Source organism: Anopheles funestus, chromosome 3RL (assembly GCF_943734845.2).
Source record: "Anopheles funestus chromosome 3RL, idAnoFuneDA-416_04, whole genome shotgun sequence".
Classification (NCBI taxonomy): Eukaryota; Metazoa; Arthropoda; class Insecta; order Diptera; family Culicidae; genus Anopheles; species Anopheles funestus.
In genome coordinates, this window is record NC_064599.1 from 15682810 (window position 1) to 15704586 (window position 21777).

The following is a 21777-nucleotide window of genomic DNA, read 5'->3' on the forward strand; positions in this document are numbered from 1 at the left end:
ACACGAAGATTCAGAGTTTTATCATAATTTTAAGCTTTCGAGTGATTTATTAGAACTAAAATAGTAAGCTTAACAACGTTATAATCGATCTCAATTTGAGTTAAAATAATAAATCATATCATGAAATTTTACACAGCTTTATAAGAGGGATGTGGCTGATTAAAGGGCAACCCGGAGAAGGGAATCGTTTCTCTGCCATTTTGTATGTACTAGAACGTACCGAATAATAGTAATAATCCTTTAACAATCATTCGCATATTCGCCTATCGCTTTCACACACAATCACACACCACCCGGCTCCGTTGTTATTTGGGACATTAAGGGTGATGGAGGCTGCATTCCGGTGGAGTTTCTTTGTTCTTCGTCTAATTAATATTTCTACTAGGTTCCCCCTCCCCCCTTCCCCCTCCCTTCACTGTAGACCTTTCAATGTTTAATACCATTATTTCTTCTCACGTACTTCATTCCTTCAGTCTTTCTGAAAAGGGGGAGCAATAGTAAGTTTTCCAATATTCCGGAACACATTCCAAACACCGCATAATTCTGTTTGGCCCTCGCATGGTGGTGGCGATGTTGTGTGTTTTAAAATGTGACGAAGTAATGATCTGGGGTTCATTTTGCTAATATGAATAAATCATAAATTGTATAGTTTCCTCCTATTCTCGAAACATCCACTAAACAGAGCTTCTTAAATAAATCGTTTTCCCTCCCTTAAAATAGCCCCCACACTTTACTGCCCTATATACACAATGTTTGCGACACATTTCTTCCCCTTTTCGTCCAGCGATCAGCTGCACTGATTTGAGAAATTATCAAAAACAAAAAAAAGGTACATATTTTCCAGCTAGCTTTCCCTCTTCTGCTCTTCATACTACATAGAGTTGCGTGCGGGTGGTTGCCTACCCGACGACGTTCGCACACCTTTTTCATGGCCTACGCTGCCAGTCATTTTTTTTTGTTTCACTACCCCCCATGTAGTTTTCCCTCTCTTTGGAATCTAAACAATTGTGTTCCCTACACAGTATACGCAGTCAAACACCAAAAATTGCGGACGAGATGATGATGAGCTATTTAAACAGTACCACGCGACGTGCGCACCTTTCCTTCTAGAATCTTCGCTTCTGCTAAAATGCTCGCCTGTCTCACTACGGTTGCTATGGTATGCCAATAGAGGGCGCCAAAATACACTTCCCCCTTTCCGCACACACACACGCACATATACATCTACACAGCCGTTAAGTGATACACTTGGCACATCAGTTCCGTTGCAGCGTATCTTTAACGACGCAGTAGAGGACAGGGATGATGTTTGGGCAAGAGGAAGGGACCAGAGATTGATCGAGACGATTCCTCACTCATCAACTGTGGTGCATTTCCAGCTTGGCGGACCATTTTAACATCCGTCCGCATTATTCTCCACAACCATTCGATGACGACGACGACCAGTTGCTTTATTTTCTGTATCACGCACGGTTTGTCACGTAGACATTACCAACGGGCACTAACAATGAAGGTCTTGATGCTACTAGAACCTTCGCTCCTTCGATCTCTGGATGTGCGCACCGCTTTTTTTCTTCTTCTTGTGCGGGATGGTCGAATGCATCCGAGTGTCTGCGTTTACTACACCTGTTGTTGTTGGTTTTTAATCTTTCGTTGGCTTCGACATTGAAAACCTCACCCGTCACACTTTCCTCCCGAAGCGCGACCGACTTTTTTTTGGGGCGATGGAACGTTCGAGAACGATGTTGATGCATCAAGCGTTTTGGATGAGGTTGGATCATCGGGTAACACCGAGCGGTGCGCAGCACACCGTGATTTCAACCGTCGTCGTTGTGTTGCTGCTTTCTTTTTTCCACCCCCGCCCTCTTTTTACATCGGGAACAGATCCGTGAGGATTTCTCTCGTGCTGGCGGGCACCTGGTCGGGGAAAAGGATGTCAAAGCCTACTACCAGATCACCTTTCCGGCTCGGTTCTTTCGGGAAGGGTAACCCCCGATGCTGCAGACGCTTCACTGTGTGGGGCTTTATGACTTCTCCAATCGTCGTGATGGTCAATGTTTCGCCGCTTAACGTAGGCACACTCACTACCGTACCGCACAGTGCCTCCCGTAGCGATACCTTCGCCGTGTACTTGATGTCACTGCCCTCGCGCTTGAAGTGCGAATGTGGTTTGTCGCGTATGATGAACACAATGTCGGCCGGAACCTTGCCAGGAATCTGGTCACCTTCGCGCGGGAATGTGATCTTTGTGCCCGCCTTCCAGCCCGGTTTCACGTTGATGCTTAGGATCTTCTCTTCCTTCCGTGCCGATCCATCCTGGCCCATAACCATCTTGGAAATCTTCATCTTCTTTTGGCATCCCGCATTGACGTCCTCTAGCGAAACGTACAAATCATGCTCGATCGGTGGGTCTTGCAGTTTCTGCTTGCGCTGCGGCGATCCGTGCATGTTAAACGACTGTGAACGGAAGGCACCACCGGGGAAACCACCAACGCTGGCTCGCCCATCGAACCCGAACGGATCGCCATCCATCTCCTGGTGAAATATGTTGGCACCACCATCAGTGCCGAAGAATACGCTGAATGGGTCGCTTGTGCCGAAAAACTGTGCGAACGTGGCACGCGGATCACCGTGGAAGTTGTATTGGAACTGTCCACCTTGACCTCCGCCAGGCATACCACCGGCGCCACCCTTCAGGCCCTCCTCACCGTACTGGTCGTAGATGTCGCGCTTTTTCTTATCCGACAAAACCTCGTACGCTTCGGCTACCTCCTTGAAGCGTTCCTCTGCCTGCGGTGATTTGTTCTTGTCCGGATGATATTTCAGGGCAAGCTTGCGGTACGCCTTCTTGATCTCGTCATCGCTGGCACTCTTCGAAACACCGAGAATTTTGTAGAAATCTTTTCCCATTTTGGCTGTACTTGTGGCTGTTGCTTCTTTTACTGTTACTTAACGGTGTTCTTGCGCACTATCGTAATACGCGGTCGATATGTTCCAGAACGTTCTACGTTCTTCTCAACCACAGCATATACCGTTAGCTTTTGCAGTGGAATTTCTTTACACGGACAGTTCGTCTATCACAAATAAAAACAAAGTCTTGCACAACGAATTTCACTCGATACACAGATTGCTTTCTTTTTACACTAGCTGGCTACGTTGCAGTTAAAAAATCGTCGCAGAATAACCGTATCATTGCTTTTCTTCTGGCACAACAAACAATTGTTTCTCTGTTGCTTGCTCGACTTTCATTACCTGCGCCTGCGACCGCTGACGGAAGCTTTATATGAAAACATTTTTTCTAGATGCTTCTCGAAGCCAAACTAGAACAGCCCAGAAACTTCAACGGCAAACGTCAACATTAGCCGACTTGTCAAACTTAACGTGCAGACTCTACTGTACGATTCGAGAAATTTTATTCGAGAATGAGGCCCGTAAATACGGTTGGTATTTTTTATTTGTGAAATTCTCCAATATTTATTATAAATAAGAACAGCAGAGCTTAATCTATTGTATATATAATATTCTTGGTGGGGCGGGCCCGGTAATGTATGTGATAAACGGCGCCGGCCCACACGGAAGGACTGGGGATCAAATCCCACCCGGACCGTGTCCCCATAGAAAGGACTGACTATCCAGCTCCGTGGTAAAATAAGTCTCGTAAGCCAGAAATGGCCGGCATGACATTTTCGTTGTACTTGTGGTAGGTATGAGAATAGGGTTTTAAGTGCATTTTGTTTCGCTAGGTGACCTGTGGTCAATGCTATTCGTTCTTTTCTACTTTTTCTATGGGGTTTTATACAGTTATATGATATCAAACGGAAACGAAAAAATTCTCTCAGGGGCGGCCCTGTGAAAAACGGCGCCCGTCCACACGGCAGTACCGGGTTCAAATCCCATCCGGACCGTCCCCCCGTAGCATGGACTGACTATCCTGCTGCGTGGTAAAATAAGTCTTGATACGGCCAGGCCGTTCTAACCGAGAAAAAAAGAAAAAAATCTAACGAATAAACGATTCAAAGCACACATGACGTTTAATGTGTGATATAAATTAAAATAAAATCAAGGCTAGATAAAGTCAAAAAAAACCAGAAATGCGAAAGACCTCTCGAAGGCATCGCTGCAAAAGGAGAAAAAGGACTTCAATCTTCTATCAAAAACTATCAGAAACAAGCATCGACAATTGGAGGGAAGTCAAGGTCACAGGTCAAAGTTTTGCACACGGACCACGGACCTCAGGAGTGGAAGTATTTCTAACGCTAGAGGCTAGAAAGAACCAATTTAAGGCCCCATTTTATACTCTGGCATGTTGTTTTTGGTTTGAGAAAAGAATAAGCTAGATTCGTTGTTTACATTATTTTAATTTCTGCTTTCTAAAAACATTTTAGGCGTGATCGTTCCCCGGAACATGGCCGCCTAAACGTCTTTTAACGTCCTATTTCTAAATATGGCAGTGGTGCCAGAAAATCAACCTTTGAAAAGGTAGTCAGACACGTTGCAATTTCAACATGTTGACAAAAACGTTTGTTGAAAATAATATATTTACTCATATTCAGATAACATTTGAGGAAATATTTATATGCTTTTTAAATATAATATAGTAAAAGCTGTATATGTGTATACGCGGTCTGATAAAAATACCGCCAAAGAACTGTCAACTGCATTCCGTTTGTCGCATCACAGTGGTCGGGTAAACATAAAACTGCACATAATTTCAAAACTTCTATTTATAAAATCTAGGCTTTTATGCTCTGCATGTAGCACAACACATCTGATCGTTTGCAAATAAATTTCCCAGTTTTTTCCAACTCCTTTTTTAAACAAACATATTTTAATTAAATTGCCACCCAAGAAATGTCACTAGATATTTTGGGTGGCCTCCAATTGTGCGGTCGCCCACTGTTCATTTGACGAGATTTTTTCCTCTTCTTTGGGCTCGTCCGAATACGACGACGAAACAATCGAACATATTCGCTGCACGGTGGAGCTAAATTTTCTCGCCAACAAAATAGTACAATCGTCCCCCGGCAACATAACTCGGCGCGTTCCACAGACGGCAATAGTTGTGCGTAAAGGCAGCGGTGTATTTCAGTGGAGTTTCATCTTTTTTTTGCGGGATAATTTGTTGTGTCGTCTGCTAATTGCAGACTGTGTATAGCGTACGTGTGTGTTTGTGTAAGTGTGTTGTTTCTGGTGCCTACCTAAAGCCCTTTTGCTGATTCTGTAAACCGATTTTCGGCAGCAACACCCCGTCGAACCAGAGGTGTTTTTTTGGGGGTGTTGCTACTTACCCCGCCTTTCGGCTGCAGTTTTACGAATATCGGTCCGTGTATGGTGGTGCATACAAAAAGTGAAGTTGTTATCAACGTTCGATTTCCATTCCGAAACCATAATTGTGCGTGATTAAAGATTTTTTTTGCCTGACAGCGAAAAGCAAACGAGCCATTGGGAAAAAACACAAGTGAGTTACTTCGAGTAAAGATGGCTATCAAACAGCAAGCCGCCCTGTTAGAGAGGCTGTACCTATGAAACCATAGTTTTAAGTGTGTCTTCATCAGGGGGGAAAAATACATTTTGCCGTTCCGGACTTGGGAGAAAATCAGACTGGAGAAACTTCCTATAAGTACGGCAAACGCAAACGTTTGTACGCCGTACAATACGCCAGCCGTGTGTGCCCGTTCAACCGCTGCCGACTTGCTCGATTTGCGCTATATTTTGCACTGCTGCATTACGTACCCTTTACCTGCAAAGAGCCATTTTTCTTTTGATGCAGTCCAAGCAATCAGTTCGCAGGGAGAAGGCGAAACCGCTTTCGCTCCTACGCGATCTGCCTGGAGCAGCAGTCTGATGGAATGCAGACAGGGGAATACACAGGGCCAGGGCTGCTTCATTGTGACAGGCGAGGGTGAGGCAATGAGCGGAAAAGAACGAAACACCGTTCGCCGCAGTGCGCTTTTCACAACAATTTCGGGAAACTCTCTTTAGTGTAAATTGTGTTTATACGGTTGTAAAAATGTTGTGCCTACTACGCCATTGATGTTTTTTTCTCCCGTCAATGGAAATATTTGCTCCTACTGTGATTAAAATTCATATCAACTAAAACGAGTGGACGTAGGTGCGACATATTCCGTGGTGGGCACATGACGTGTAACAAATGATAGTAAAAAAGATAAATTCCACCTTGTCTCAGCGCTAGATAAAACCTCTATCCGATGTGATTAACGCGACAAAGAATTACTAACAAAAATACTACTTCACATTATCCTAGTTGTTGTATCACGGCCAAAATACGGTAGTTGGGCGCATACGTAAGATTGCATAATTTTACCCTCCAAACGGATGTTTTGATCACCAAAATTGTCCCTACATGCGTCAATTCACCCTCCGGAACGTCCTGGAAGACGCGTAATTACGGCCAAAACAAAATCATTCTACGGTTGGGTGCAGGAATTCCATCACCCTCAACGTCAAGAGAAGCAAGACCAAGACCACCGGCCCTAGAACGTTGACCGATGTTGATACCCGGTTGCAGCCAATGGGAAGAAAGCGGTACCACCAGTGCGCTTGCATAATGATAAGCTTTTTCGTAATACGGATGCATACTTGATCAAGTTGGGGTTTGTTACTTCGGTTTGTTTGTTTCGCTCTCGTCCATTCCATGACGTTGCACTTTCAATTTGTATTACTATTCTTTTTGTTTCATTTTAGGACAACTGGCATTAGGGGAACCGTTCAGAATACACAAAAATGCAAATGCAGAAGAGACATAAGTCAAGTAACAAACATAAGAAAAAAACACTCCAGAAGTATTTAAACGGAGCATCACCTTCGCGGGGAAAGCTTATAACGCACCAGCAAACAGACAAAGCATAGAACAAAAGAACGTAACCTGTACGTGGCAGGCTTTCTTCGCAGCATCAAGAATTTATTAGAAGCTGGCCGTGAAATTGCAACCAATGGTATTGCTGCCATACGATTGAAACATGAACCGATGGAACCGTTTGCTCTTATCGGTCAAACCGGGCTGCCGGGCCTGAACAATACGCGTGCAATACGGGGAATGTGCGCACGAAACGCGAGCTGTGCAAGTTTGTTTTCTTTTCTTCCCCACACACAATGTATCGCCCTTTACCCGTGAAGGCATCGGTTCTTTTTGTTTTCCTATTGTATTGATAATGGTTTGACCAAACCCCCTCTTAAGCAACGTAGGCCAAACGTGATAATGTGAAGCGACGAGAAAGGTATTTGCATTACCCCCTATCGTTTGACTGATCTTTGACATCGCGAAGAAACGGACGCATAGAATCGGGAGGAAATTATGTACAGCTTCCCAACCAAGATTACAGTTCAAATGTCAGCAATAATGGAAAAAATGATTGCAGGTGTAAATCTTGCGAAAAACAGTGTCTAACGGTAGTATCATTTGCCGATTGTTTCACAAAAACCCGAACAGGTGTTACTGTTCCTTAAAATAATATTCTTTCACCACGAAAATAGTAAAAATTTCATTAAAAATCAAACAGTTCGATATTGGTTACACAACCCACTTCCTTCATCTTTCAAGGACTGCAACTTTTGCGCACCATGGTAAACATTCGCTCGAAACAGCTCGAAAGATTACATTTCCACCCCCCTAGTGTGAGTACAAGTAAACATTCAGAAGGTTTCAAACGAGAGCGAAATTGCATTAACACCGCGCAGCAAAACATGCGAACACTGTCCGCGTGACCGATCAATGAAAAAGGTACACTTTTTCGCTGTTTTTGCCTCTACCAAAAAACATATTGCGGAGTAATATCTTCGGCAAGCTTCCTTTTGGGACGGCAGGCAATTTTTGTCATCGTCGCGACCACCGACCGCTATTAAACCGCGGGCAATGTTGCCGGCAAAGTTCTTCCTGCTTCTTGTCACCAATGAGCCGCTCGGTGCGTTCGGTGCTATCGTGTCGTATGTTAAAAATATCCTCATCCAAAAAATACGCGCACATACAAGACGCATCATGGGCCCGCTACCAACGAGACAGGATTACGCGAACTGAAGTACTGACGGTCTGTGTGACAACCGGTCTCTGTCGTGCCGTACGCGGATCCGTAAGACATCCCATTAAAGTTGCGTTTCGTTACTGCCACATTACGCACACGCGGTAATGGGCAATGATGGGCGTTAACCAGCGGTAGTAACGTTTTAACACGCAAATGTCATGTCGTCTGTTCATCCTTCCTGGGGGGAGACTTTTTTTTGGGGCAAACGCACTCACGATAGAATGTCTCCTGTCGAAGTTTGTCTCCTGCTCTCGGTCTAGTCGGTCGCATTCCTGCCACGAGTGCGTTACGGTCGTGTGTGGCAACGTTCTACCGATTCACGCCGGAGATGATCCTAGTGGAGGTGGACGAAGAAGGCCTTACGGTCCTGTTATCAGTGGTGTTTGCATGATCATTTAGTGTATATGTGACAAATCGTACGTGTGTCGATTCGATTTGCGGATACGATTCGTAACCCATCGCATTATTCGCTGACTTGAGTGTGTTCGGATAGTGGTTGGTGCAACAGCTCTTTCACTCCACAACCTGGGCAGTGTTGCGTTCTAATTGACCGAAAGTGCGGCCTAATCTATCCGTGATTACGAAACACGCAGCACCGTTCAGTGTGTAGGTGTTTTTTTAATTCATTTTCTTAGTGAGATTGCAGCAGGTTGGCTTTTTTTCGTTCTTCCGCAAGGGGTAGCACTTTATGACGTAAAACATTGTTGCTTTTTTCTTATTTTGTGCCTTCCGTTCCGTTCGTTCGATCGTTCAGCGGTGAATCATTGGCACACGAGACACTCATCCCCTCACCCCCGGGTTACGACGGAAAGGGAGAAGATATTTCACTTGCAACAGCAAAAAAAAAAAAGACATGGACACAACATTGCAATTGGAACAAAACAACAGCATATGGCGCAAGTGGATCAACCGGGAACTAAATATAGTTCCCGGCAAAAAGAGAGAGAGACTGTCACACGCACAAACTTTCAGCCACATAAACACATGCCCAGCAACCATGTGCGTGTGTGTGCGTGTGTGTTCCCGTTTTTGGAGACGATCATGGACGAGGGTTTACACTCCCTTACGCTTAAGTATTTCCTTTTCTGCTACTGTACACGCGTTTCGCATTAGACATTGCGGAGAAGGCAAGACTACTCGAAGGCGCGAGTTGGTGGTCCCCATGTGTGTTTGTGTGTGAGCGGTTAGTGGGAAGGCATGCGCATACATCTCAACTGCATTAGGAAAGGACAGGAACAGCCGCGCCTAATACTGCACTATGCCTTGTGGAGCAACGTGATCGGTGAATAAGATGTCTAAGATCGTTCTAATGAATAAGTTTTCTCTGATTGTTAGTCATTTTCTTGTAGCTGCTGCTGCTGCCGTTGTTACACGATCTCATTAACGATCGAGAATGAATGTTCGTTACAGACACGTGGGTGTTCTGGCCGGGTTACATTTCATTCAATAATTTTGGCCCACATTTTAGACCGGTGTCTTGAATAAGAATACACCCTTGAAAAGGGTTTTATTCTGGTGGAATTTTTGGGAGGAAAATTAACAAGAGTATATCAGATACTGAAGCGACTGATAGACGGACGTCAGATATTAATTCCAAAACTAAATAAATTTTAAGAAATCTTAATTAATGTGATAATTGATAAGAAATCTTCTAAATAGCCGAGGTTCTTCGAGTGAGATATGATCCCCAAAGAAAGGGGATGGTTTTGTGTTGTTTATCACGCAATTCACACCTGTCCAAAAACTTGATTTCTTATCTTATTTGGCTCTGCCACTTAATCTATTTTTATCACTCTTACCATTTGGCTGTTTTGGGAATGGGATTAAGATATCTCGCATTAAGATGGATAGTCCTTTTTCAAGGAATTCCGCTTTCTACACCTTCCTGAGGTGGTCATCAAACCTCAGGGCTCAAACATCTATATGTCGTACAATTTATCCTCAAACTATCTTGTTGTTATCGAATAATTAAAACATGTACTCACCATGATGGTCCTTTAGATCAGTAAAAAGTCCATTAAGAGTTCTGCTGTTTACAATTACAAAACTCGTAAAACGTCTTGCATATCTTTTTGGTGCATATTTCAATGTCCGACTCATCGCTCAATGCACCCAACATCAGTATTGTTTGCGTCTTTTCACACTTATTTTTGTTACTTTCTTTTGTAAGTGTTTTGTATATACTGTCGGTGGATTGTATTCATTGCAGTTCCCAACTTATCCCCGTTGCCCTTACCCCTTTATGGAACAATTTAATAAACATCCCTCCCCGCGCATATCGATCGTCAGACATTATTGGGCTGATAAATTCTTACATTTTCACTGTAATCGTGCACCGGCTGTGTCCGAACCACACACTCGCACTAGTATTCTTCTCATCCGTGATATCGTACCTAAAAATAGTAACCCAGAATATGCGCCCGGTTTCTTCGTTTGCGAGTGTTTTTGGGGGTTTGGGACGAGCATTTTGGTGAGAAAAACTCCTTCACGTGTGAATGCTTTTTCCTCCAACTCGCCACAGCACTAGGGAGCTCCTGAGAGCAAAACACGACGCTGCGAAAGTGAATGTTTTTTTGCAAGTATGCTCAGCTCGCAACGAGATTGTGTGCGGATGCACTCGCCGTGACCATCGTCTGACCTGCGCATCACGATAGAAGCTATCGACGATCGTGTTTGGTGAGAACCGGCACACCACTGCCAGAGGAAAAAATCACGAAGATGTATCAAAATTCTTGAAAACCCAGCTTCCAAGTACGCGATCCTCTCGTGGGATGGTGTGTAATCTCACACAGGTTTGAAATACACCTTTGGGGTGAGTTGATGAGATTATCCAGCCTCGATGATCATCACCGATGCACTGCACTGCCATGTTGCGATCGGGTGCGATCGTCTCCACAAGCGATTGTATGCCTTCTCACTCTCAATTTGCCGATCGGACGGGGTGAGATTTTTTGGCATAGTCTCGTCGTGTTTAAATACCGCAGAATTATCATCATCCCCCACAGAAATATCAACCATCCCCGCATTTTTGCCGAGAGAGAAAGTACAGCGATCATACAAATCCGAGTCGATGAGAGTGTCCTGAGGTCGGTGTTCTGATCGTAGACCACGCACAACCCTAAAACACACTCGATTTTTGGGAAGTTTGGCTTAACCCTCCGGATTACTACGGGACCAGTTTCCGATCGGATGCTGGCGCGCGCGAAACCATCTCTCCATCGTTCGGCCGGTTTTGTGTTTTTCTTTCATTTTCTTCTAAATCCCCTGTGCGGTGTGGTGTGTGTATAGATTACTTTCTCTTTTCCACTCGATTGTGAGGTGCGATCGAAAATGCAAAAAAACACCTACGCGAAAATTGCGTCCGCACACAGTGTGTGTGTGTGTGTAGTTGTGATTTGAAATTCTAACTTTAATTCCTCCACATTTTTTTCGCTAGCGTTTGGGAGGAAAAACTCGTATGGAAATTTGACACGGAAAATCGGCTTTTGTTTGTGTATGTGCTTTACGTGCGGTGATCTAAATCCAGCGTATTATTTGAGAGGAGGCCAAAATGTGACACGCAATACCGAAACATCTTGGAATGAATAATAAAAGAAATGCTTAGGACACACATTATAGACATTGCGACAAATTGGTGAAAGCCTTCGACAGTTGTCTTGACCCTACTGAAAGGAAAGAAGAAAAACGTATTTTTCCCCGTGAGAACTTATTGTGTGTTGTGGCGCATTAGTCGCGTGTCAAATAGATTTTTCACTAAATTTTCCTTCGAAACACATACACACACTGCATTAGGGACGAAAGGGACAGAAAAGATAGTCCCTTCATAGTTGCTTCATCCGTTCCATCGGAACGGATATTACGTCAACTTCGCCTTTTACTGGCTATAAGAAGTCTTCTCGATCAAGAATTTCCCTAACCCCGCGTATTTAGGGGAGGAAGTGTGTGTGTGGGTACGAGTGGGGTCGGTTGTGGTGGCACACGACCTCATCCAGCCGGCCGTCAACATGTGTTCGGTGTGTATATTAGTTTAATGTTTCCATTCGAAGATTGCGAGCTCCGAATAATTCTATTTTAATGAAATGCTCTCTAACGATGCATAGGTGTATCAACATTTAAAGATTTTTGGAAGTACATTTAATTTGCACAAAAAAATATTTATTATTCCCCAATGAAATACATTTGATCGTTTCTGAGGATTATTTTATTTAGTCAATATTAATTTGTAAAATTTAATGTTATTAATTGTATATTTGCATCTTCTCATTTGTCCTCTTTCACGTCTGAATTCTCGAACCGAAAGCTAAATTATTAATAAAAAAAATGTGAAAGTGATCCTACCCCGCGGAGGGTGGGAAAATGCTTTTGTTTGTCGGGAAAACGCCTCACAACATTCCTTAATTTTCCCACAGTTTTTCATAGTCGTAAATCAGTGGTAACGATAATAAGAAAACAAACGAAACGGAATGATTGTAATCCATTTTGTGTACGAGTTTTTACTGTATCTTCCTTGTGATCGGCTGTGTGGTGTGTGATAAGCATTGTAATTCCTTTTGTGTTTCTTTTATTGATAAGGGTTTGCATTTTCTTTTTGTTGTTGGGAACTTGTATTTCTTTTCTTTGTAAAAAAGGAATTGAAACCTTTACAAAATAGTGTATCAAATTGTGTGTAACATTGTAACTAAATTCTATGTTTGTGTGATAGAGGAAAATTGAAAGAAAAAATGGGAAAATTCCATTTGTTAGTAAAAGAAAATTCAGAAAAATCAAATTATTGTCTATAAACCGTACCACACACACGCATATACACATGTATTGTTATTTAATTTGCTCCTTTTCCGTCCACTTTTCCACCGCCCCATCCCCACGTATGTGTTTGCGTTGTCCTCCACCTCTATCAACAGTGACCGCGTGAATGTGTTTTTGTTCGGGTGTTTTTATTTTTAAAATTCACGTTCTCCTTACACACAACGCCGATCACCCCAGTTTGTTAGGCCTGCAAGATTTTTTTTTCTGTTTCTTTTCACTCCTTTTTGCACTTTACTCTTAACTTTTTGGCGTCGCGAATCTTTGAATGTTTTTCCTTTGCACGGCGCTTATAAATCGTGGCGCGTTTTTTTTGTGTGTTTCTTTCCTGACTTGTGAGGGAAATGAGGGAAGGTTGGACACAGTTTTTCCTAAAGCACTTACACACACAAACCCAGCGGACAGCGTGCCACATACACATTGTGGATAGAAAAAGGAGTGGATGGGAGGAGGTTTTCCTTTGCCTTTCCGGTGGGGCCCGGATTGGGGTTTTCACTGTGTGTGTGTCTGTAGGGTCAAATGATGGTCGAACGCTCTAGAGAGGATGCAAAACCCCAGAGTGGAATGAAGAGAACCAGGGGGCGCGGTTGTTTGTTATTTGGTTCATGGGCTAAATCTTGTAACGCCAATGCAAATGCTAGTGTTTTAGCGTGTTGGGGACAAACACGATGGGAAACATGATTTTTTTTTTTCGTACACAAAGTTGTAACACATTGACTGTACGTGTTTTTGATGGTTCAAAAGTTCAAACTGTTTTTGTACTGTTTTTGGTGTCAATTAATAGCCAAAACTTTGCCGTGGGAAGTGTGCATGAGGTGCAGTGGAATCAAGAATCCCTGCAAGTGAGTTTGTTGGATTTGACCTGGAATTGACAAAATCACGTGCGGTCAACACGTGAACACAGTGGTTTAGTTTAATGTTTATTTTATTAGATATTTTGCTAGTGTTCATGGTGATAAGAAAAGCGCTTACAAAATGTTACAAAATATAAACAAATATTTGATCTTTTAATGATTTAGGAAGTAATAATTTACGTGTTTGTTGACTAAGCTTTAAGTCAATAATAGTAAATTATGTTACAAATGGAAAACACCAAAACATTTAATCTAAACTGTTCGTTTATTCTATTAATTACCTTCTTAATAATACTTTGTCGTTTTACTTTCTTTTTATTTCATGTTTTTTGCTCACCATTTTGCAACTCTACGCAAATCGATGATTGTATCGAATCGTACCGGTCTCATCATCAAAACCCCACCCCTCTCGAATGATTCGGAACCGCACTCCAACCGATGCAAACGAAAACAAAACCACGGCACGCACCGAAACGACGACCACACGCTTACTTGCGGGTTTTAGGCACACCGAAAATAACATGGTATGCGCCAAGGACGACCAAACGCTCTGCACCATCAGAGACGTCCGGCCAGACGCAGTACAGAAACGCTTTTCCGTAACCGTCCGTCCGCACTATACCGTCGCCACGCTGTACGAGGATGTAAGGCTACAAACGGCCTACAGTGACTTCGAGCTCAATCTAATCGGTACCGAAACAGACGATCAGGTAAGAACGGATTCCCACGCGTAATGTTTTAAAACCTTCATATTGAATTGTTTTAGGGAGATGTTTACGTTTTTTTTTGCTAACAATCGAAATTGCGTCTGATTTATTGTTTCTAATGATTATCCTTATCTATTACATGAGCATGGTTTTGTTATGCAATGATACGATGAGTGGCAATGTCAAGTACGAATTACGTTATTGCTTCCAATCAATAGAGAACCAATGCGAACGGTGCGGGATTAGATTTCCTTTCCCTTTCGTGTGCTGCACTTCATTCGTAAATGTTTGTAAACATAACTGATTTTGTTTAGAGTGCGGTTGACCTTAGAGTCGGACATAATCGTACAGTACTTCCCTCTACTTAGTGGTAGAAGAACTTCATTCATACTTCATACCGATTGTTTCCTTTCGTATCGCTCCATTATCAGTAGATGTCGACAAATGTATTAGAAATAGTTATACACGGTATCATTATCGGTTTTCGAATCCATTTACGCATTGTGACATCATAACAACTTACTGTAACATAACATAAAATAGGACAATAACCTTTCTTCCACATTAATATACATTATTGCTGTACGTGCCACTGAAGAGTTGCGTCGTTTTAAGCGCCAGAATGTATTTTAATATCCTTTTTTTAAGTTAAACGAAAACAAAAAAAAAAGGAAAATTTTCGTCACAACATGGAGGTTGATAAAATTTGTCATTTTTTCCACCTATCTAAATGGTACTGGTCTGTCATGTATTGCTTCTTGATTTCTTGAGTGTTGACAACAATTTCGTTAACACGAGGCCAAAGTTATTTTTGGGGCGTAGAGGAATGTGATACGCTGTTCGCAACCCGGGATGAAGATGATTTATGGATGTTTGAACAATTTGCTTTACCCACAGTCTTTACGCGAGCTGTATGTAACTGTGATATGAATGTTTCGCTTGGACTGAATTGATATACTAATACTTAGCACTTGTTGCATAAAGTTGTACTGTGTACTTTTAAATGGATTTGCTCATGTCTGTTTTTTTTTGGTTTTGTTTTTAAGGTTCCCTTACACGAACGGCAACAGGAGAAACTTTCGGATGTCGGTATAAAGTTTGGTACCGTGAACAACCTTCTCATTGTTCCGCGTATTACTAATCCACCATATTTGGTAAGTGAATTTATCCATGTCTGGAGAGTTATTCCTCGCGGGAGATATTGCAATGTTGTTTTGGAAACTAAATTCTTCTTTTATTTTCCAGTTGCCAGTAGAGGATATGTACTCCGATGATGATCTAGCGCTTGGTGCATCAGCTAGTCCGGTAGATTCCGGAAACTACAACATCCCCGATCCGCCGGAAATTCAACCGCCCATGTTGCGGCGCTTTAACAACGACCTCGAAATCCATTCTGCCAAGAGCAACAGTTTACCAGCGATCTGTGCACCACCGGTTAACAGCATGAGCGGGGGCAGCATCATCAGCAACGGTTTCCATCACGGTGATGGTGGTGGTGGTGGTGGTGGTGAAGGCGGTGGAGGAGGAACCGGCGTAGCGGGACGGGGAAGAAGAATTGGTGGCGATGGAGAGAGTGAGCGGACGCCACATTTCCGCGGTCTCGTAAATCAGGCAATGACCTGCTATCTGAACAGTTTGCTACAGGGGCTGTACATGACGCCCGAGTTTCGTAACGCACTGTACAACTGGGAGTTTGACGGTGAGGATGAAGCAAAGTCAATTCCCTACCAGCTGCAAAAGCTGTTCGTTAATTTGCAAACGTCCCCAAAGTCGGCCGTTGAGACGACCGATCTGACGCGTAGCTTCGGTTGGGATTCGGCCGAAGGTTGGCAGCAGCACGACATTCAGGAACTTTGCCGCGTAATGTTCGATGCGCTCGAGCACAAGTTCAAGCGTACCGAGCAGGCGGACCTGATCAATCGGCTGTATCAGGGACACATGATCGATTATGTCAAATGTTTGGAGTGTAATACGGAGAAGCAGCGGGAGGATAAATTTCTGGACATACCGTTACCGGTCCGTCCGTTCGGAAGTACCGTTGCGAACGAGTGTGTCGAGGATGCGTTGCAAGGTTTTGTGAAGCCAGAAATTTTGAACGAAAGTAATCAGTACTTTTGCGATACGTGCAACAAGAAATGCGACGCGCACAAAGGGTTGAAATTTACCAAGTTCCCGTACATCTTGACATTGCATCTGAAGCGGTTCGATTTCGATTACCAATCGTTTCATCGAATCAAACTGAACGATAAGTGAGTTTTTGCTCTTGGTAAACAAATGCCGAATAATTGAAGAATAAAATTACCACTTTACGAATCTTTTCTCCTTCCAGAGTAACGTTTCCTGAGCTGTTGAATTTGAACCACTTCGTTAGCTCTACGTCCGATTACAAGCTGACGACCAGCACGATTGCAGCTGCAGCCGCTGCTGCCGCAGCTGAATCATCATCCACCAATGGTGCCGTTAATGGTAACGGTCCAATGATGATGGAGACGGCAGAAAACTTTATGAAATCGGACGAATGCAGCACTACGGACAGTGGTTCGGCGCTTGAGGAAGATTCGTTCCAGAACGGTGGTACATCCGTCTCATCAACGACTACCACACCGAATGATCAGTTTATGGCACAGGTAGGGCTGCACCTAAGTTGTGGGAGTGGTGTACATTGGATGGAAATTAAGCACACGGTTTAAATCTATCGGCACAGGATGACGATGAAGGTATCGATATGGATTTGACAACCAATGGCGACAGTCACAGCAAATCGTCCCCGATGAACAGCAGCTTCAATGCACCCGGCCCATACAAATATGAACTGTTTGCCATCATGATACACGCTGGCAGCGCTTCCGGTGGCCATTATTATGCGTACATCAAGGACTTCAAGAGCGGTCGTTGGTTGTCGTTTAATGATCAAACTGTTTCACCGGTATGGAGTGTTTTGTTGTTTTTTTTTTTGTAGCTTATGCAATACGTTATAAGTGTTTCCTTTTCTCGTTTTCGATCATTAAATAGATAACACAAGAGGACATTCACAAATCGTACGGAGGTGGTTCGTTCAAAACGTCGTACACCGGTGCATACACGTCCAGCACTAATGCCTACATGTTAATGTATCGCCAAATCGATAGTGAGAAGAATGCGCTACCGATTTCGGAGGAACAATTTCCCGAGCATATTAAGGTAATGTTTCAAGAGAGAAAGGGAGAGAGAAAACGTGGAAGAGTTTAAAAATGCTGATAATTTGCTAACGTTCATCCCATTGTAATTACAGCGCTTGGTGATGAAAATTCGAGCCAATGAAGGTAATCATAGTCGCGATCATCTAGACATGACCCGAATTACGGTAGCATATGCATATCCACGGACACGTGCCATGAAAGGGCAGCGGATGGCGGTGTTTACCAGCTCTACACTAGCGGAGACAGTACAGGAAGCCATTCGAGTGCTTCATCTGAAGGGTACGGTGCCGGTGGAACGTTGCCGCTTGGTAGGCTACGATACCAATGCGCACACTATCGAGCGTAGCTTCGAAGGGCACGAGGATAAATCGGTACGTATGTGAATGCATGCTGAGAGGAAAAGTTTCATTGTTTCAACATTTAGGAGCTCATCGTGTTGGAGTTTAATTACATGTAAAAAAATGTGTGTTTTTATCGTAGATTGATGAGGTTATGAGAATGCTAAAACGCTGCGATGCACTACTGTTGGAGGTCCGGGAGGAGGGCGAAACGTTTGAGGAATATTTAGTGCACGGTGTCATGACTAAGGTACGGTACTAAGGCAACGGAGGGGGGATGTCTCGGAATGCGTTTTTAACCTCCTTTTCCCACCACCCACAGGTGTACAAAGTGGACGTCAATGCCCGTGACGTGGAGGGTCCACTGTCGATACGAGTCAATCTATCACAAACGGTAGCACAATACAGGGCTGTGATCGCGCGGAAGCTAAAGCTTAATCCGAAAACGATACTTATCGGCATGACGGTACACAAGGACAGTGCGAAGCTGCTGCAGAACGACGACGCAACGCTGGAGGACGAACATTTCATCGAATATTGCAAGGTGTTTGTGACGACGGCACCACAGCCTACGGTAGATGACCCAGAACAATACTGTGCCCGGTTCCGGCAGTTTATGCAGCGCTTGGATCATCTGGTGTCGCTGTACATTTTGTTGCCGAACATGGAGCCAGGTATGATAAAGTGTGTGCGCATAGTAATCCGACATGGTAAATAAACATCCGCTTTTTGCTTCGGTATGTTTCGTAGATACGCTTGAAAGCCTCTCCATTCCGCGCCTATCCAAAGAGACCCTGGCTACGATCGCTGGAACCGACTACCCGATGGCCGGCACGGGCACCGGAGACAGCAACAGCGAGGACAGCAGCCTGAGTGATAATGACCGTACGCTGGTCGAAGATGACTTTGTCCACATTAAGCTGAATGGAGATTTGCATTTGACCAACGGCAGCAACGGAGTAATGAGCAACGGTGTCAAGAGCAGTACCAACTCGACCACCAACGGTTTCAAGGATGACGATGAGGAGGAAGATGAGGATGCAAAGCTGGCGGAAATGTTGCAGGAGTGCCGAGCGCAGGAGTACTACTTTAAGGTGAAACCGTTGTGTACGTCGAGCAGCAGCGACAATGGTTTCAACACAAACGGCAACAGCTCTGCGGATGATAGCACGCGCAGCCACAGCACCGACAGCCAGAAGCTGTTACAGGTGCTGATCGACAAACGGTCGTGTAACGCTTACTTGAAGTACCGGCTGCAGTCACACCTGCAAATATCCATGGATTACTTCAAAGTATTTTCCTCGGATGTTCTCTGTCCAACGAACGACAGTGCCAACTTGCTAAAAGAACTGGATTACAAGTAAGTGGAGAGGTGGCAATCGACAAACACGGTTTACTGGTGGCTAAAGTTTTGTTTGCTAACAACTCTGGATGTATCTTTTCTTGTTTTCAGAGATGATGATCGTCTTGCTATCGAGTTGGGTCGTGTGTTGCGCAAAGGCGAGTACAAGCTGAACGTGAGTTACATTAACGTAAACGAGATGACGGAAGAGATGGACAACACCGTGTTCCTTTGCAGCACGATTGTCAAGAATGGCGATCTGGTAGGCCAGATAAAGGCCGACATACTCGCAAACCTGCCCACAACGCTTGGCGAAGCGGCTAAAAAGTATGCCCACCTGCACTCAAACAACTGTCGATTGCGCCGTAAAGGCATCAAGTATCTATCGGCAGTGTACAAGGATGACGAACGTATCGGTAGAGACATTAGCATGCCAACGAACGTTGATGTAAGTAAGATGTTGGAGGAAACACCACGGGAAATGGACATCAGATCGTTACAAAGTAATTATTCATGATTCTTGATTTCATTTTACTTTTCTTTGTTAGGTATTTTTGCAAGAAGTTGATGATCTCGCCAGCCTCACACCGATCGATATCAATGATGTGGTACTGTTGGTGAGAAGATGGTATCCATCGGAAATGAAACTAGGCAAATTCCAGGAAATTTTATTTACCGGTTAGTTAACATTTCAACAGCTAAATATGTATTCATTGCAAGACATAAGAATAATTAATATGTGCTCATTTTACTCATTCGCAGACAAATTAGAGCTGACGAAACATTTGGCCCGTATCAGCGGTATCGCTGAGGAAAACGTTGAATATGTGAAGATAGCACAGACGAGTCTGCACCGTGACAGTGTACTGAACATACAGAACGGTTTGCAATGGGTGTCAACGCCGCAGAATGCAGATGACTGTCAGATTTACTGCATCGGCACGCTACTCTACTACCGGTAGGAACATTAACTAATACTTGAACCTACATAAAACTAGCTAGAAATTATAATGGCATGTTTTATTACAATTTACAGCGATAGCACAGAACCACTGAAGGAACTAACACCGGAAGAGCGCAAAGAACTGACGAAGAAGGACGGCAGAACCAGCTCGACTTACTCACCCCGCAAGGAACGTGCGCTCAAAATCTATCTGGATGCTTCACCCAAGAAGGCCGACGACTGATCATCATCACCTTCGGACGATGGGGAAGTTGTTGTTAGCAAGAGAAAGAAAATCTGTCCTTCAAGCCGAGAACAGCTGCATTAGCAAAAGGGTGGGATGAAAACAGGTGGCAACGGAACAAGGCACACGAAGGGTGTATGTTGTTTCTTACTCGCACGCATTCATCATTAGCCGATCTCGACAGCAGCGCATCCGGATTCATGTCGTATTACCGTCAGTTATGTTTATTTATCTTTTAGTACACAGCTTCCGGCGGCGGATGTGTGATTTCGTCGCAAGCAAATACAGCTTAGTTATAGGGGAGAGCGTTTAATTTTGATTGTTTCGATCAGTCCTCTCCCTGTCTCTAACACGAAACGGAGGCTGCCAGCAGGAAGAACATTTATTATTACTTATTATGTCAATGGAGGGAAAATGCAAGGATGGCCCTTACGTTAGAACCCGAGTGACGGTGGCGTTTTTCTATAGTGTACTGTTTTTTTTTTTGGTATAAAGTTAGCTTAACGGTATGATTTTGATATGTTTGTTATATGCCGCTTTGTAAGTAAAACATCAAACATTAACATCTTTTTCACAATTGATCCTTTTTTGTTTGTTGTTGCAGCAATTTAATGGTATTGAAGCGAAGCTTGTTTTTTTGTGTGTTTCGTTCGCTACTGCTTAACATGTATGTACAGTTGCGACCTGCAAAGCTGGAAAAGAACTTGTGACACTTGAACGCTTTATGCTTTCGCTGCTCCGAAAGAAGAAGGGGCGGGCGCTGAACGGAAGATAACATACCTTAGATAAATGCTAAAGAATATGATCGTATTATTATGCTTGGGTGCCGGGAGGTACTAAGCTGAACGGTGTGTCGTACGATAACGAAACGACCTCAGCTTTGCGCAATGAAAGAAAACAGATTAAAAAAGAAACAAAGAAGAAAATAAAAAAGTAAGTAAATAAAGTACGGAGGTAAATGATTAATATGCATTAAGCATAAATATCCGAATGTACTGATAGATGTAATCAGTTTCTCTCTTGATATTTAAAAAAGAATGAAAGTTCATTATTTTTTAGATATCATGAACGTTGTCGATAATGGCGTTGGAAAGTAATCACACTGAGAAGATGTGTATGGGCGGCTTTATTCAACCATGAGCAATTTCGGACAACTTATAAGCAATCAAGTTCTTGTTTTTCATTGAATGTGTTAAATGTTTCTTTATTCACAAAAGAGTGCGAATTCAGTTTGTAGGTGCGATTGTTTAGACCAAATGATCTTCAAAGAAAACTAGTAACTGCTAGGTGCAATTTAAAATTCGTTTGAAAATTGAATGATTCAATTG

The 21777-nt window shown here is 43.4% G+C and overlaps 2 protein-coding genes across 2 annotated transcripts; one reads left to right on the top strand and one right to left on the bottom strand.

Moving 5' to 3' along the window:
- Positions 1–9: 9 nt before the first annotated feature.
- On the bottom strand, positions 10–3279 carry LOC125768573 (dnaJ protein homolog 1-like). Its single transcript, XM_049436426.1, has one exon. The coding sequence runs from the start codon at positions 2908–2910 to the stop codon at positions 1870–1872; it is 1041 nt and encodes a 346-aa protein (XP_049292383.1). The 5' UTR covers positions 2911–3279; the 3' UTR covers positions 10–1869.
- A 7931-nt stretch (positions 3280–11210) lies between these two features.
- Positions 11211–21398, top strand: LOC125768561 (ubiquitin carboxyl-terminal hydrolase 47). Its single transcript, XM_049436391.1, has 15 exons — positions 11211–12052; positions 14202–14406; positions 15450–15557; positions 15649–16652; positions 16733–17030; positions 17108–17329; positions 17416–17583; positions 17675–17953; positions 18063–18170; positions 18243–18594; positions 18671–19280; positions 19374–19710; positions 19811–19940; positions 20025–20220; positions 20299–21398. Exons 2-15 carry the CDS (start codon positions 14218–14220, stop codon positions 20447–20449), a joined length of 4152 nt encoding a protein of 1383 aa, XP_049292348.1. The 5' UTR covers positions 11211–12052; positions 14202–14217; the 3' UTR covers positions 20450–21398.
- The last annotated feature ends 379 nt before the right edge of the window (positions 21399–21777 follow it).